The sequence below is a fragment of the Aquarana catesbeiana genome, linkage group LG03, assembly GCF_042186555.1.
Source record: "Aquarana catesbeiana isolate 2022-GZ linkage group LG03, ASM4218655v1, whole genome shotgun sequence".
Taxonomy (NCBI): domain Eukaryota; kingdom Metazoa; phylum Chordata; class Amphibia; order Anura; family Ranidae; genus Aquarana; species Aquarana catesbeiana.
In genome coordinates, this window is record NC_133326.1 from 184,208,263 (window position 1) to 184,226,434 (window position 18,172).

Here is an 18,172-nt window from a genome sequence, read left to right on the forward strand (position 1 = left end):
GGACACAGTATCTATTTGTAACCCAGAGATTGAGAGGCGATAGTGTGTGAGGATATGATGGGGAGTTGGAGCCTTAGACCCCTTTCACACTGAGGTGCTTTTGGGCTAAAAAATAACGCCTGTAAATTATGTTTAAAGGCATCTCCAAGTTTACCTGACGTGTGAGTGTATATATAGGGCCCCTACAGATGTAGTTCTATTTTCCTTCCACAGGTCCCTACAGAGCTCTGTGTTTTATCCCCAATACATGTCCGCTGTATACATCCATCCAGCCAATACATGTCCGCTGTATACATCCATCCAACCCGCCAATACATGTCCGCTGTACACATCCATCCACCCCGCCAATACATGTCCGCTGTATACATCCATCCACCCCGCCAATACATGTCCGCTGTACACATCCAACCACCCCACCAATACATTTCCGCTGTGCACATCCATCCACCCCGCCAATACATGTCTGCTGTATACATCCATCCACCCCGCCAATACATGTCCGCGGTATACATCCATAATACACATCCACTAACGGAGTTATGGGTTCAGCCATAACCCCGGTAAACCACTTGCAAACTGATAATATATATATATATATATATATATATATATATATATTTTTTTTTTTTTTTTTTCATTACACACACACACACGGTTAACAAGGACGTTGTCATCACCGAGGTGAAGGGGAAATGCCACCTTAGGCAGAAAGGTGGGTCTTGGAAACAAGAAAACAGGATGACATTATCCTTGCGATGAATCAGGAAGGGCTCTTTGAAAGAAAGCTGCCAACTCTGAAACATGTCGACCAGATGCCATAACCACCACGAAGGCTACTCCAGGGGGAGTTTCCTAATGAAAGTTTCTAACAAGAGACAGTGAGGCCAACTTTTTCTGGATAATGCCAAAACCAGTCCTATAAACGAGTACTTAAGGGTCAAATTCTGATCAAGTACCAAAATTGTAAGAATGTGAGAAACTGAATAATCTCAGGGATTGTTCACACCAGGTGAAAAAGGATTTTGAAGCAAGGTGGTACATTTTTCACAAAGTAGCTTTTCTGGCTTTCAGTAAGGTAGGAATATAGGGATTACTCGGTCCTTCAAGACCTGGGTTTTCACAGACGTTGATAAAAGCCAGTGACTGAGCAGTATGATAGAACAGAGGGCCATAAGCCAGCAGGTCTGCCATGTTTGGAAGGGGTCAGAGACTTGTATCGCTGAAGTTTAAGTACTATGTACCAGGGTCTGGAAACCATAGGAATTGACAACGGCCCTAGAACTGTATAGCCAACTACACTAAGGCAAGTGCCCCTGCACAACCCAGTAGTCAAAGTAATATTACAGACCATCCCCACAGCATGGGGTCCAGGTACGTTTCCCAAGATATTACAAAGGTTACAAAATAAAATACAAAATTCAAAATAAAATAATGGAGAATAAAAGAAAACTAGCCGCACATAGAAAACGACACCATAGGTGAGTAAAGGTCCATTCACCTAAGTATACTAGCAAAAACAAAGGTCTCACAGACTTGCATAGGGGTATATGAATATGCCAGTGTCCAACTGCAAGAAGGCATTAGTCTATAACCCAGGATCTATGAATATCCAGCCTGTGTTCTGTACTAGAACCATTTGGAGAGATGTTATTAGTCATTTTGGATTATTACATTTATTCTAACAGTCCATTATCAAAAACATGCCAGGGCAACAACTCTAGAAAAAGGTGCTGATGGCAAAATGTTGCTACATATAGGGTTTAATCAAAAAGCTGAAATAATTTGGTAATATCATTAGAAACACAGGCTAGTACAATATCTGGCAACAACATTTAATCCCATTTTGTAAGACATAATCAGATTACATATATTAATTAAAAATAAAAATATCAAGAGCGATTCCAAAGTGAAAGCTATTTTAGCATATAGAACACTTTCTAGCAGTAGTAGAAGTAATTAACATCTCAAAATCCCCTTGGAATGCCATAATAGTTTATTCAAAGCATGAAGAAACAGAGAAATATTCCTAATAGGAATTGGAACAGAAGGAGGAGGAATACGAACTAAAAAAAGATACAAATTTTATAAATGCAATTTTCACTGCAGGACAGAAATGGTCTATATAGTGTGTCAGGACAAGTCTGATCATTGGAGAAGAGCAGGCAGAGTTCCCAGCACAGCTAGAGAACTGACCATGTGTTCACCTGCTTAGTGTGGTCAGTTTTTAATCGGAAAGCAGAGGGAATAGCAGGAACACCAGGGATTTCACACAAAGGAAGCAATACAAGGAGAATGGGATACTTTTTCATACAAGTACATGGTACAGCAAAACACATGTCAGGCATATGAAATGTTGGGGTAACACACACTTCAACCACTTTACCTCTGGAAGATTTACCTCCTTTATGAGCAGGCCATTTTTTGCAATACGGCATTGCGTTATTTTAACTGACAAGTGCATGGTCGTGCGACAATGTAATATTTTTTTCCCACAAATAGAGCTTTCTTTTGGTGGTATTTGATCATCTCTGCGTTTAAGTTATGTGCTATAATCCAAAAAATGCGGACAATTTTGAAAAAGAAACAAAAGCAAAAAAAACACAAAAACAAAAAAAAAAACATTTTTTTTACTTTCTGCTATAAAACAGAGCACTCACACTACACAAACTGGCCCATGGGGGAGAACTTCATCAGGGACCAGTTAAAAGTTCCAGTGCACCCTTATTCTTGCCACCCTGTTGGCCTCATTCAAGCAGAGAAAAAAAAAAGGAGTCCTCCTGTGGATTGCTGTGTGCTGCAGTTGGGATCCCAGGAGTCCTGATTATCTACAGCCATTAAGCCTGTACAACTAATTACTAAACAAATAAGTGCAGAGCAAAAAAATCTAAAGAATGTGTATTTGATAAAAGTCCATATATTCAAACTTTAAATTCAATTCCTCTTGTCACAAGCAGGCAAGTCCCTTTTCATAACGCATCAGATGGGGTATGTTTAATCATGAGTGCGCGCTTACCGGACAAGGTGGACCCCTTAATTACAGGGGGTAAGCCGGTAATCGGACACTCCCTGTAGACATCCAGCGTGTATTTCTATCCCCCGGGTGACAGGTTAGCTCCAGCCTCGCTGACGAAGTCCTTGTGGACGTAACACCGCGTACGGGGGCGGAGCTTCACGGCCGACGTCACCCGCTGCCATCTCATGCTTACAGCTGTTCGGACACGAACAGACTGTCTCCATCTGACGAGAGTTTTCTATCATTTGCTGCGCCGCTGAGCGCTTTTACATAGAAATTCGTTTATACCCATTAAACATTGAAGGAATTTTATACGGATCACTCTTATGCCGCGTACACACGGTCGGACTTTTCGTCTACAAAAGTCCAACGGACGCTGACGGACTAAAGCTGGCTGGTAATCCGATCGTGTGTGGGCTTCTCCGGACTTTCAACTGACTTTTTTAGCCTCAAATCCGACGGACTTTAGATTTGAAACATGCTTCAAATCTTTACGTCGTAAGTACGACGGACCCCGAAATCCGCTCGTCTGTGTGCTAGTCCGACGGACAAAAACCCATGCTAGGGCAGCTATTGGCTACTGGCTATGAACTTCCTTATTTTAGTCCGGTGTACGTCATCACGTACGAATCCGTCGGACTTTTGTGTGGTCGTGTGTAGGCAAGTCCGTTCGTAAGAAAGTCTGCCGCAAGTCCGCCGAAGGTACGTCGGAAGTATGTCGGACAGGCTGTCGGACTTTTGTAGACGAAAAGTCCGACCGTGTGTACGCGGCATTAGAGTTTCCTTTTTTTATCTTTGGGGACTGCTGCTTTCCATCCTGCATTCAAGGTACTGACTTTACCCTGGACAACCGAAGATTGCTCCTTGCAGATGAGATCCAGCATAGCTGTTCATCAGTGGCTCATTCAGGCTTGTCTGACCCCCTGTAATTAAGGGGTCCACCTTGTCCGGTAAGTGCACTCTCATGATTAAACATACCCCATCTGATGCGTTATAAAAAGGGACTTACCTGCTTGTGACAAGAGGAATTGAATTTAAAGTTTGAATATATGGACTTATCAAATACACATTCTTTAGATTTTTTTGCGCTGCACTTATTTGTTTATTAATTGTTACTGAGGTTGGTGAATTCCTTTAGTGTTCAGCTTACATCCGTCAATACGTATAGTTTGCGCTGATTGCCCTCTATTTTTTATTTTTCTGTACAATTGACAGGCTGAAAGGAGCTGAGCTGTCTACAGCTGGAAGCAGGTATCCGCACATCCAGCCAGTGGTTACTTGTCATTGGGGATAGGAGTGCATCACCTCTGGCTTCTTCAGCTGACATACATGGCAGCAGTGGCCCAGGGATGCAGCTAATCAATATTGATCTGTGCTCGATTTGCTTAGGGGAGAGCAAGGGAGACATAATGGGTTCAAGAGACCCCTGATATCTCATTAACCGGTTCCCAACCATGTCACGCAGATATACTGTGGCAGAATGGTTCCCCTGGGAGAAATCCTGTACGGGTACGTCCTTCCCTTTTTCGGCCACCAGAGGGTGCGCCCGCTTGCCACCGGCCATGCGCGATCACGTGCACGAGAAACACACAAATCCCTGTGCTGTCAGAGCAGAGGAGCCATATCGTTTGTTCCTACTAAATAGGAAAAAAGTTATGTCTCCTCTCCTAGTCAATCCTATCCCCATACAGTTAGAACACACTGAAGGAACACACAATTAACCCCTTAATTGCCCCCTAGTGTTAACCCTTTCCCTGCTAGTGACATTTAAACAGTAATCAGTGCATTTTTATAGCACTGATCACTGTATGAATACCAATGGTGCCAAAAAATTAACCCCAATTAACCCCTTAATTGCCCCCTAGTGTTAACCCTTTCCCTGCTAGTGACATTTAAACAGTAATCAGTGCATTTTTATAGCACTGATCACTGTATAAATACCAATGGTGCCAAAAAAAAAAAAAAAAGTCAAGTCTGATCTGTCCTTCGCAATGTCGCAGTGCCGCTAAAAATCGCAGATCACCGCCATTACTAATTAAAAAAAAAAAAAAAAATGTACAAATAACTAAAAATATGTAGAAGAATATATATTGGCCTAAACTGATGAAGAAATGTCTTTTTTTTTTTTTAAATGGGGGATATTAAAGCAAAAAGTAAATATTGTTTTTTTCAAAATTGTGCTTTTTTTTTGTTTATAGCGCAAAAAATAGAAACCGCAGGGGTGATCAAATACCACCAAAAGAAAGTTCTATTTGTGGGAAAAAAGGATGCAAATTTTGTTTGGTTACAGCGAACGACCACGCAATTGTCAGTTAAAGACACGCAGTGCCAAATTGTAAAAGGTGCTCTGGTCAGAAAGGGGGTAAAATCTTCTGGGGCTAAAGTGGTTGAAGAGAACTTGTCACTCCATGCCTGACATATTACCAATAAAATTGGGCAATATATTGTGTTTGTGTGTCATAATTTTTTTTTTTTTTTTTAACTGAAAATATGGATTTTATAAATGTACACCAATGTTGTGTGACAAAAAATTTGCAACTACCACCATTTTTATTCTTCCAGGTCTATGCTTTTGAATGTTTGGGGATTTTAAATAATCTTCAGGCCTTAAATGTGCATTTTAACGTGTGCAAAAAAAAAAAAATCTGGGAAGAAGGCAGTTAAAGTAGAACTAAGGGCCAGTTTACGCCACAGTTTCTGCATTTAGGATGCGTTTCTGCATGCATGTTTTTGATGCCTTCTGGTGCGTTTCATGTGCTTTTGATGTGCTCCAGTGCATTATTTCCCCTCTTTTCCTTCATCATAATTCAGGACATTCCAGTGAGTCTTGGATGAGATTAGTCATATTTCAGAGGCGTTCCATACAGAAAAAAAGTTTGACTGTACTGGAATGCACTGCACTGGTGAGAACTCGGGGCCATTGGAATACATAGAAAACGCTGTGTATGCATATTTTATGCAAATTAAAAAACACACTGGACTGCATCTAGTATGAACCAGCCCTAAAGGCTAAACTATTTTTTTTTTTTACATTTTGTAAGAGAGGATTATAACCCCTGACAGTTATTTGCCATCTGTGTCCCCTTTGGAAGATTTCCCTTACCTTCCTGTCCTGTAGCTAAACTACACAGTCAGAGGACATCCCTCCAAAGTGAGGGGAAATCCTGGTCGTCACCAGGGTCATCAGAACTAGTGTTCCATTGGAAGAGGTCTCCTCTATTCTTGTTTGAGTTACAAATGTGGGATTTGCTTTCACTCACGTTGATAATTGAAAACAGAACAAATAGAGAGTGAATCTCCTCAATGGGGCAGATGTAGCATTAAAAACCTGACAGGTGTTCTAATCCCTCTCCACTGTTATAAGAACAAAGTTTCACCTTTCGTTATATTAAACACACACACCACCCTATATAAATGTAATAACTTTCACAGAAAATGGATAAAGGATTGTTACGACAAAGCTTACATTCTGGAATGCCACCTGAAGTGTCCTTACAAAGTAATCTTTCCTTGATTGTTCATCCTCCTAAATAAAAAGCAAAATTGGAGTTAATCATATTGCACATTTTACACAAATTTACAGAAAACAGGACATACTTATTCCCAAAGAAGCAACTAGTTCGGGCGACAGAGGTTTATACAAAGTGAGCACTAGACAGTCTTAAACAGCACTGCGTTTATACTGCTTTTGGACATAAAAACAAAATTTTATATGTGCCAGATACACCATGCAGTCTTCTGGGACTGGATTCCAGCAGAGAGGTGCATTATGACGCTGGACATGCAAAATACTCTGTAGCTAAATTACACAGTAAACTTGGTGTCTAGAAAAACCCAAGCAGAGATTAGAGCCTGTAGGTCACATTACATGCCAGCTCAAGGTATTCTTGGCTTTGCAGGATCTGAAAAAAAATAGTCCAGTGAAATGGGTATACTCTGAGGAAAGATGTCAATTCTCCCACTAGCAAAAATCTGAAGCATGATGAGTTGCGAGGGGTTAGGCCTTCTTCACACAGGCAATAATCTGGAAGCGAGAAGATGCTGGTAATCAATCAGTGTGAAGGAGGCCCAATACTGCCTGTTCAATAATTGATTTCCAGTGACTCGATTCTTCTGTAGGTGGCAGCATAACCCTATGTACCTGAGCGAGCGTGAGCGGCGCAGCGATCTGTGAATGGCCCCGTGGTGTTCTGGGAACACACACAGTTCCCAGAAGACAACGGGGCTGCTCACTGAGGAGAAGAAGAACACGCCGTGGAACAGGAAGAGGCAGATTAGGAAGACTGCCTAGCAACAAGGGTTTAGGCAAGTATAAAACATTTTTTTTTTTCCAAATGTTTTTTATTTTTTTAGGAATTTTGGTGGCATTTTTTTTCCAGGGTGGCCCTCCGCTTTAACCCCTTGGCAGCGGCACTTCCCGGCCCTTTAAGAGGTTTCAGATGCCATGAGGCGGGTTGGGGTTTCTGTTCATGTGACTGCCATGATTGGCAGTCACACACACAGAAAGCTTTCGGTCGCTAGTATGCATCGAGAGCTTTACCGTACCAGTTGGGTAGTTTTAATAGGGCTGCATATAGGCAGCTGCTCACCATTAAGGCAAACCCACCGAGTGGTCACATGTGCGTGTGGCTGGTGTCAAGGAGTTAATGTATGTTTAAAAAAACGTGGGCTTTTATTTTGGACCTGAACTCAAAAAAGTGTGTATTTGCCATGTTATAGGTAACATTTGGAATGGTTAGCTGTGCCCAAGCAGCACCCTGAAAAAAATATATACATCTTGTCTGAAACTTCTCAGGAAAAATAGCATTGTACTTCTTGTTATGTGAAGGTACATAGGCACTCCTTTAGCCTCATAGCTGCCTATTTGAAATGTGAGAATACTGCTCACCATAGACAGCTGCTAAACCAATGTACAAACAGCCATAAATCTTAGGCCCCATTCACACGGGGTGTTTTTACAGCCGCTTTTAGGAGCGTCAAGCATTTTTTTTTTTTTTACAGCTTAAAAACTCCTCTCCATGTTATGCTATGGCCTCATGCACATACAGGCTTGTAGGAGCTGTAAGTGGCATAGGTTTTTTCTTGAGCTGTAAAAACGTCTGGTAAAAGCTACTAAACGTGGCTTAACGCTGGATACAGCCGTGTTAAGTCTCATCAAGGGCCAAAAATCAATGGTTCCCTATGAGATCCCATTATTTTTTACTAGAAGTCGCATCACAAGGTCGGATCATAATAATCAGACTTGCAGTGCGGCTTGTGCACTGAGAATCTTGAAGGGGAACCCTTGCCAAAATGGGAAAAAAAAAAAAAAAAAAAAAAAAACAACACATTTACTCCTTGACACCAGCCACACGCATATATGTGACCACTCGGTGGGTTTGCCTTCGGTCTGGAATGGATTTTAAGAGAACCCCTTTAAGCCAATAAAACAGCGTGGAGTCCCCCCCAAAAACTATACCAGACCCTTAACAGAGCACACAGCCCGTCAGGAAAGGGAGGGGACAAGCAAGCACCCCCCCCAACACCACCACCACCTCATGGACCATACCATACATGATACTTCACGGGACACAGTTAGGCTATTAATTCATTACTTACAGAGCAATAGCCTTGAGGGGAGGGAGACACTTTGCCAAACAAAAAATAGCCATCAGACTTTAACCATTTGCCGAGTTATACTGTGGCAGGTTGGCTCAGCTGCGTGAATTGTCATACCGGTATGCCGGCTCGCACATGGTGATCTATGGACGCGCGTGCGCCGTTTGGCCAGCAGGGAAGCTAATCAGTGAGTCCGGCAGACTTGATGTCTGCCGGCCCCATGCGATAGTTAGTAAACAAGGCAGATCTCCGTTCTGACAGAGAATCATACAGAGATCCTGTCTTTCTGCTATGCAGGAAGACGGATCTTTGTGTTGTCCCAGGCAGCCCACACACACACACACACACACACACACACACACACACACACACACAGGGAACACAGTTAAGCCCTTCCCTTCCGGTATTATTAGTACAATTTCAGTGCATATTTTTAGCACTGATCACTGTAATAATGTCACTGGCTCCCCAAAAAAAGTGTCAAAAATGTCAGGTGTCCGATCTGTCGCGGCTGCAATGTCTTAGTACTGAGAAAAAAAAAAAAAAAAAAAAAAAAATCGCTGATCACCGCCATTACAAGTAAAAAAATAAATAAAAATGCCATGAATATATCCCCTTTTTATAGACGCTATAACTTTTGCGCATGTAGCAGAATACAAATTAGACTAAATTGAAGAAATTTTATTTTTTTTAACATTTTTTATTGGGTGAGTTTTATAGCAGAGAATTAAAAAAAAAAAAATTTTTTCCCCCAAAATGATCATTTTTTTTGTTTATAGCGCAAAAATTAAAAACTATATAGGTGATCAAATACCAAACTAAATCTATTTGTGGGGGAAAAAAACCACATCAATTTTATTTGGGTACAGCGTTGCACGATCACATAACTGTCAGCTAAAGTAACGCAGTGCCGTATCTCAAAAATTGCCTGGCCATTAAGGGGCAAATCCTTCCAGGGCTGAAGCAGTTAAACGGCAGTCTGTAGTACACTACGACCGGAAGCCGAATCTTCGGCTGCTCCAACATCTACCTGATAAAATCTTGTGAACCTATGCACCGAAGACCAGGTAGCAGCCTTACAAATCTGAGCCACAGATACCTGATGGCGAAAAGCCCAGGAGGTTCCTACACCCCTGGTAGAATGAGCCCTCACCCTGAAGAGAGGAGCCTTAATTTTCAGACCATAGGCCTGAATGACCAACTGGCGGACTCAATTGGCAATGGAAGCTGCCTGCCCCTTCTTGGGTCTATCTGGCAAAACAAAAAACACCACGTCGTGGTGAAGAATTAGGAATGGTTCCCTACAGGGCCGCCAATTCGGACGCCCTTCTAGCCGAGGTAATGCCATCAGGAAGGCTAGCTTACATGACAGCAAGACTAATGGAAGTTCTAAGTCCCAAGGACACATAGGTGACCTAATGGGGGGAAGCAAACAAGTTGCCCCCTGCATAAAGATTCGGACCAGCAAATGGGAGGCTAAAGGCTTTTAGAAGAATACTGACAGAGCCGAAATCTGATTGTACTCAAGGCCAATCTGATTTCGACAGCCGACTGTAGAAAAAGAGAATTCTCCCAATCACCTATTTCCAAGGATGCCATCTTCTTGCTTTACACAAAAGCAATACAAGTTTTCCAAACTTTATAATGGATCTTCCTAGTGACCGCTTTCCTAGCATTCACTAGGGTAGACACCAGTCCCGAGATGCCATGATCCTTCAGCACCCTGGCTTCAATAGCCATGCCATCAAATTTAGAGACTGTAAATTGCAGTGGAATATAGGACCTCGAGACAGTAGATCGGGGTGGTGCGGAAGCCTCCATGGCCCATCAATTGCCACTCACAATCTCCGGGAAGCAGGGCCTTCTGGGCCAGCCTGTTGTCACCTGAATGACTGGAACCCCCTGTCTGCAAATCCTGCACAACAAATGTGGAAGGAGAGAAAATCGGGTGGAAAGCATAAACCAGGGAGTACTGGCTCCATGGGACTACCAGAGCATCTGCTCGGATTGCCAGGGGATCTCTTGTTCAGGACACAAACTGATGTAGCTTCTTGTTGAACCTGGACACTAATAGATCGCCATCTGACCATGCCCAGCACTGGCAAATTTCCTGGAACACCTTCGGGTGTAGGGACCTTCCCCCCAGGCAGATCTGCTGGCAGCTGAGATAATCCGCCTTCCAGTTCTCTACTCCCGGGATAAGGACTGCAGATAGAATCGGCACATGTCCCTCTGCCCAGGCTAGTATGTGGTTCACCTCCTTTAGAGCTGAACAACTCCCGGTACCGCCTTGGTGGTTTATATAGGCCACTGCAGTGCCATTGTCGGAATGAACCCTGATAGGGCAGTCCTGAAGCTCCACCATCCAGGCCTGTAGGGCCAGATGTACTGCCTGTAACTCCAGGACGTTGATGGGCCGGATCTGTTCTGTCCTTGACCATTTCCCCTGAGCTGTGAGCCCCTCTAGGGTCGCTCCCCAGCCTAAGAGACTGGCATCTGTGGTCAGTACTCTCCAAGTTACCGGGAGGAAGGATCTTCCCTTTCGCAGGTTCTGATCCTGTAACCATCAGTTTAGGCTTAAGCGTGCCTGAGGAGATAAGAACATTGAATAATCCAAGCCAACACAATGTCTTGTTTAGGCCTGGAATGGAACTGGGCATAGGGCACTGCCAAGAAAGATGACACCATCCTTCCTTACAGAGCCGAATGGAGGGTTGTCTAGTGCCCCTTAACTGACGCATCTGATCCTTTAGGGCACAGATCCTTACGGCCGGCAAAAATACCCTTGCTTGGACCGTATCTAGGATCAGACCTAAATACTTCAGACTTTGAACTGGTCTCAAGGCTGACTTTACAGTATTTATGACCCAGCCTAAGCTGTCCAAATACCGCACTGTGCAGGTTATGCTCTGTTCTAGAGCCTGTAGTGCATGATCTCTAAGGAGGTCGTCCAGATACCCGAGCACCAAGATCCCTTGGGCCCTGAAAAGACTCAGTACTGGTGCTAGGAACTTTGTGAAAACCCGGGGAGCTGTGGCAAGCCCAAAGAGCAGAGCCACAAACTGAAAATCGCAGGAACCTGTGATGAGGCTGAAAGCTAGGTATGTGTAAACACGCATCCTTTATATCGATAGAGGCTAGAAAGTCTCCCATCTGGAGCGAGGCTACAACTGAGTGGACGGACGCCATCCGAAAGGAATGGATTAGTAGATACTGGTTAAGGGATCTTAGATCCAAAATGGGCCTTGTGTCCCAGTTCGGTTTTTGAACCGTAAACAATATTAAAACTCCGCGCCCCTTTCGGATACAGGAACCTGTACAATAACTCCTTGATGCACTAAATTATGTAGTGCCTGAAACAGTCAGTTTGATTTTGGAGGATCCGAGGGAACGCTGGATCTCAGATACCTGGGGGGGAACCCCCCGTGTTTTCTAATGGGGGACGCCTGGTGCTTCTCTATACAAGAAGTAGAGAGCTCTTCCCTCCAGAAATCTTTTGGATATATTTGTCCAAATCATCACCAAACATTCCCCACGAAAGGGGAAACCTGCCAATAACTTCTTACAAGGAAGCTCGGCTGACCAGTTCTTAAGCCACAAAAGTCTGCGCATATGTACAGACAAGAGAGCCGAACGAGAAACCTGCTGTATTAAATCCTTTAAATCATCAACAGCAAAACACAGTGCTCGAGGAATATCTGTCTTTTTTCAGCAAGATCATCAACCTGGTTAGGCTTTGTCAGGCCGTCTGCCCTGATCCTTTACGGACTAGCAGATACCAACTGCTGCAACAGCTGGCTGAATAGCTGAATTGGCCAAAGAAAAGGAAGCCTTTAATAATGACTCCAGTTTGTCAACAGGGTCTTTCAAGCCCTGTGCATTATCCACCGGAAAAATTAAGTTCTTGTTTAAGGAAGAGATTGCTGCATCTACAGCTGGCATGCTCCACTTAACCGCTAGCCAACCAGCCGCCACCGTTATACTGGAGGAGGTTGGCACGGCTGCGCAAAATGGCCATAGGTGTACGTCGCTCCTTTAAGACTTCACAGCAGGCGCACACGCCTGCCGCTTGTCCCCGGAGCCGATGTGTGTGCCCGGCAGGCACCTGCGATCGCTCGTGACAGAAGGAGAACGGGGATGTGTGTGTGTGTATAAACACAAATCTCGGTTCTCTCAGGGGAGAGGCGATAGATCGTGTGTTCATACTAAGAATGAACAACCGATCGGTCTCCTCCCCTAGTCAGTCCCACCCCCCCAGTTAGAACACAGTTAACCCCTTGATCGCCCCCTAGTGTTAACCCCTTCCCTGTCAGTGACATTTATACAGTAATCAGTGGCTATTTTTAGCTCTGATCGCTGTATAAATGTCAATGGTCCCAAGCGTCAAAAGTGTCCGATCTGTCCGCCGCAATGTCACAGTCCTGATAAAAATCACAGATCGCCGCCATTACTAGTAAAAAAAAAAAAAAAAAAAACACCAAATCTATCCCCTATTTTGTAGACGCTGTAACTTCTGCACAAACCAATCAATATACGCTTAGAAGGGGGGGGGGGGGGGTTGGTGATATTTATTAAAGCAAAAAGAATATTGTGTTTTTTCATTTATTGTGATAAAGGGTGAAGAAGCAGCGTTGACTGTAGGCACCATACCAGATAAGCGCAGATTGCCCGGAAGCCTCTGATCTTTCAGGGAATACATCCCTAGGGCTATGACTAGGTTCGTCAGGAGCTACTAGTGTTAGTCTCGCTCCTCTTTTTTGAAGACATTTACAAGCCACAAAGAGTACCTGGGTGTAGTATCAACGCCGGGACATCTGCGCATGCGTGCGGTCCCGGCAAACGGGCGCTGCTGTATTCGCATATGACGCAAATCTTTGTGTGCCCAGATTAGGCTACAGCGCATGCCTGACTTTGTGTGCGCATAACGCCTATGGCAAAGCCTCGAGCGCCATGGCCGCCAAACGAACAAACTGCTGAGCACAGCAGCGCTCTTGCGAATGCACGTGCGCCGTGGTGAACCAAGAGGTGAAATGGCGCACCATTGTGCGCCGTCATACAGGTAAAAAACAGCCAGACATAAGCAAAAAAAAAAAAAGGTACACTTTGCAAACACCCACAGCTAGCCCAAAACACACCCGTATGGTTACCGCACACAGGTGTCCAGCCCCAGCTAGCTTGACTGATTGTTACAATCACTGGGACAACCCACAATAAGTAAATAAGGGGGTTTCACTTACCCGTCTAGGTGCAGGGCAGCTTAGTAAAACTAAGAGCCCAATCTTCACCCAACGCGGCGGGTTCCTGTCACTTGAGATAACTGCACTGACCCTAAAAAATAATATGTCTTACCACATATCTCAAACAGTGAATATATATTCTTCAATGATCCATTAATTAATATTAACCATAAATTATAAACAGGTGCATGGGTATACTAATATGGGGAAAATTACATAAGTGAAACAAATAGTAGTAGTGTATTAAGCAAAGAAAAGTCACAGTATTTCTCTTCAGAATATAGGGAAAATTACAAAAGTAAAATAAAAATAAACGATAGTAGTGTTGTGTATTAAACAAACAAAAGTCGTTCCAGTGTTTATTATTTTTTTTTTTGTAGTTTTATTTTATTATTTTTACAGTTATTTTAAAATTGTTATTTTCATTTATGTATTTTGAGTAATATTACTTTAGATTAGGTTGATTAAGATATATTTTATATATTTTTATATTGGTAGCATACGTAATAGAAACTAATGAAATAAATCAAAAGAGGTTTTGGTAGTTGTATTAAGGTTGATTAAAGTTTTAATGTTTTATAAAGTATAATATATATGCCAAGATTATAAGGTCCTTCCATCGATCCCTTTGGGGTAACTATACATTTATTGTAGAACAATATAAAATAGAAATAGATGAGCGTTGGAGGCACCAAGTTCTGTTTTTGTAGGAAAAGGAGGTATGGGGAAAAGGGAAAACCATTAGACCAAGGAAAGGGCATAGAACACCAGTAATTAAAATAGCAGTAAATGCACTTCCGGTTCCACTGCAATTTGATAGGCCAAACAATCAGCAGTAAGGGCATAAATGCCTAAATTAAGATGGCAGCTCCAGCTTCCTGAAGATGCACGATTGGATGTGAAACGCTGACATAATTTCCTGTCCTAACCCGCACCATACCGAAGCTTGGAGCGCACACCGGCATCTATAGATGGAACGGCGCCTAACCAACCCTAAAAGTATTGCAGGAAAAACCCAGTGCTGGTCTAAAGGCACCTCATTGGTGAGTGCAAAATTCTTATACTATTTTTATTGATGAAATACATTTTACACATGTTGCGCAATGATGGCCGTTCGCTTTTTTTGAAATCCCGAGATCACCTAATATGGATAAGTATGAAGTGATTACTGGCATATAGTTTGGAAATCCCCAGTCATAGTTTCATGAGTGCAGTGGTTAACCCAGGCATAAACCAAGGAGCTTTTTAAATTTGTTTTTGGTGAGTGTTCATTCTAGAAGGTGGTGGTGTAGAATTAACAGATTGGTGCATATTCCTTCAATTACAGATGCAGATCTGTGCACATGGGATCTGGATACCCATTTTCTGAAGAGAAAAACTGGGACTTTTCTTTAATACACTACTATTATTCATTTCACTTATGTAATTTTCCCTATATTCTGAAGAGAAATACTGGACTTTTCTATGCTTAATACACCACTACCATTTGTTTCACTTATGTAATTTTCCCTATATTAGTATACCATGCACCTGTTATAATTTATGGTTAAGATTAATGATGGATCATTGAATATATATTCACTGTTTGAGATACGTGGTAAGACACATTTTTTTAGGGTCAGCGCAGTTATCTCTTATACTGTAATTCTTGCTTACCCCATACTCTTGGTGGGGAACCCAAGACCGCAGCAGATCCGCTATCCAAAACACACATATATAATCACTTATTTTTTTGTATTATTTTGCGCCGGTGACACATAGTTCACATATCCTGTCACTTGAGGACCTTCAAGGACTGGGTACCCTTTTCATGTTTAGGGTCCACTCCCTTGGACCTGTACAGCACCCAGCAGGAATGCCTTAGCGCTGTGGTGTCCAGGATTACACTTTGCAGTGTCCAACTCCTGGAGGTCACATTACAGGCAAAATCTTGCAGGATCTGGTGTCATCTTTGTGAGGCTCGGGTACCATTTATCTAAGCATATAGAGCCTGTGTCAAATGGATCAGATTGGTCAATTCCTTGATTCATTTAAAGAACAGTTTTTGGGACTAGAGACCTGGAGCTCAGAGCTCAAAACAAACATGCCCATCCACCTTGCAGACATTGGTAAAAAACTGATGTAATTCCTGTATGGGAAGGGTTATATAGGGGATCACTTCCTGTCTAAGACTTTGTCTACCAGTGTCCATTCACCTAGAGATGGCGTATAACCCAGTAGGTAATGAGTATTAGCCTCTGTGTCCCATGATGTATGAAAAAGAAAAGGGAAGGTAATGATTAGCTTTTTAATAAACACTCTTAAGTTAATACTTACACATGAAATATGAAATGGTCCAAAACTTAAAGGCTGCTCTCCAAAGTTGGGATAATATCGCTCACATTTCTTCTGCAAAACAAATTAAAAATGTACGTGTGGGTATACCTGTACAAATATAGCTTCTACACAGATTTGAAGTGGCAACCGGCTTTTAAAGTCAATGCAATTCTCTTGACAAGAAAGTGCTTCTATAAAAAGCAGGATATCACTATGGGAACTTTTCTTGTGTTCCATAAACACCAGCACCACCAGTGCTTGTGAAATATATTAAATCCAAAGTGATAACTTAATAAGCCAGGAAGATATTTTGTTTACAAGGTATACATTTTTTTTAAAAAACCACCAACATTTTATATACCACAATATGAAGCTTCATACTACTAGCCCCTTAATTCAAAAGATAAGGATTTTTAATTTAAGCCTGGTACACATGGGCCAAATGTGGGGAGACATTGGCCGGTTAAAAAAAACAAAACAAAAAAAAAAAAAAAAACACACGACATTCAGCCAGTGTGTATGTCAGTCGGTTCAACAGAAGCATGCTGGAAAACTAGCAGCCAACCGACTCCTAATGAGTGCTCTCAGGCAATGGCAGAAAGCTGATCGGAGTGTTCTGGCCATCCCCCTGTCAGAATCAGTGGCGGCTGGTGGTTTTTTTTGGGGTAGGGGGTGGAAAAAACACCAACACCCAGCCCCCGCCCCCAGGCGGGCATCGGCAGCTGCGTTCTCTTCTCCATCATGGAGAAGGATCGCACGTCCTGAAGAACAAGGAAGGGTTCTTTCCAGGATAAGGCTACCAAATCTTAGATCCATCTCACTGATGCAAGTTAGTTTTTCTTATGGCCATCACAAGTAAGATCAACAAAGGGAATCTCTCAAATAGGCCAAAAGAGGCTTCTCTAAAGCCAAAAGGACCAAATTAAGATCCCAAGGTGAGACGGGTTTATAAACAGGGGGGAGCAACGTGAACCACCCACTGAACAAAGACCTTGAATGAATTGCTAGCAGTCTCTGAAAAAGATTGACCAATGATGCCAAGACTTGACCCTTCAGGGTGCTCAAGGCCAAATGTTGTTCCAGCCCTGATTGGAGGAAGGACAGGATATCGTCTAGTGTAACTTCTATACCATGTGAAATACAGCTTACAAGTACATATTGATAAACCTTTCAAGAGCTCCATTACCTAGCTTTAAGCAGCGTAAGAACAGACTCAGAGATCCTAAACTCTCAGGACTTGAGTTCCAACAGCTAGGCCACCAGGCTGCATTCATACCTGAGCACAGGGTGGATAAAAAATCAATGATATTTTTTTAATTCGATTTAAATTAGATTTTTTTATTTTTATCAAATTTATTTTAAATTAAATACTTTAAGTAAAAAGCTATCCAAAGATAGTTTTCTATTTAAAGATAAATAAATTTAGTTTATTCAGAATGAAATGGAGCTTAGTTATGTAGCATGAGGCTGTATATTCTGCAATATTTACATTTTTTGGCAAACTCATTCAATGAATCCAAGCTCTGCAAGCTGAGATAACATGCACTGCATTGATGCATTCACACAATTTCACAGTAACCACGAGTTAAATCAAAGTTCAGGAATATTCCTTTATACCATTGTTTTGCAAATCTACGTACACTACAAACTGTACTATTAAATCGGTTCTGATATCGCGTTTTTAATAACCTGACAGCTTACTCTAAATGGGAAATTTTCATTTTGTTTGCAAATATTAAAGATTCCAACTACCAGCAAGAATAAGTGCTTACATTTAAAGAGCACCTGTCATTTCACATCCATTGTGGCAGCGCCTGTTAGCGGGCATCCACTCACCTGCTGCTGCCATGTCCCTCACCTTGCTGAGTCACTGCTGCATCACAAGCCGCCCCATTAAAGTGAATGGGACTGTCAGTGAGTAAACAGCGGGTCAGAGAAAGAGGAACCGCTGTGGGACAGAGATGACAGTTGCCCTTTAAAAATTACAATTTCAAAGTCGAGTTGATTT

General features: G+C 42.5%; 1 protein-coding gene across 2 annotated transcripts in view; it reads right to left on the bottom strand.

Moving 5' to 3' along the window:
- PTPN12 (protein tyrosine phosphatase non-receptor type 12) overlaps positions 1-18,172 on the bottom strand; it is a 121,675-nt gene that overhangs the window by 53,949 nt on the left and 49,554 nt on the right. For both annotated transcript variants that reach the window (XM_073619592.1, XM_073619593.1), the window contains exons 6-7: positions 16,165-16,236; positions 6,480-6,539 (exon numbers count right to left, since the gene is read on the bottom strand). In XM_073619592.1, the coding sequence (XP_073475693.1) occupies positions 6,480-6,539; positions 16,165-16,236 (132 nt within the window). The remainder of the gene's footprint in view (positions 1-6,479; positions 6,540-16,164; positions 16,237-18,172) is intronic.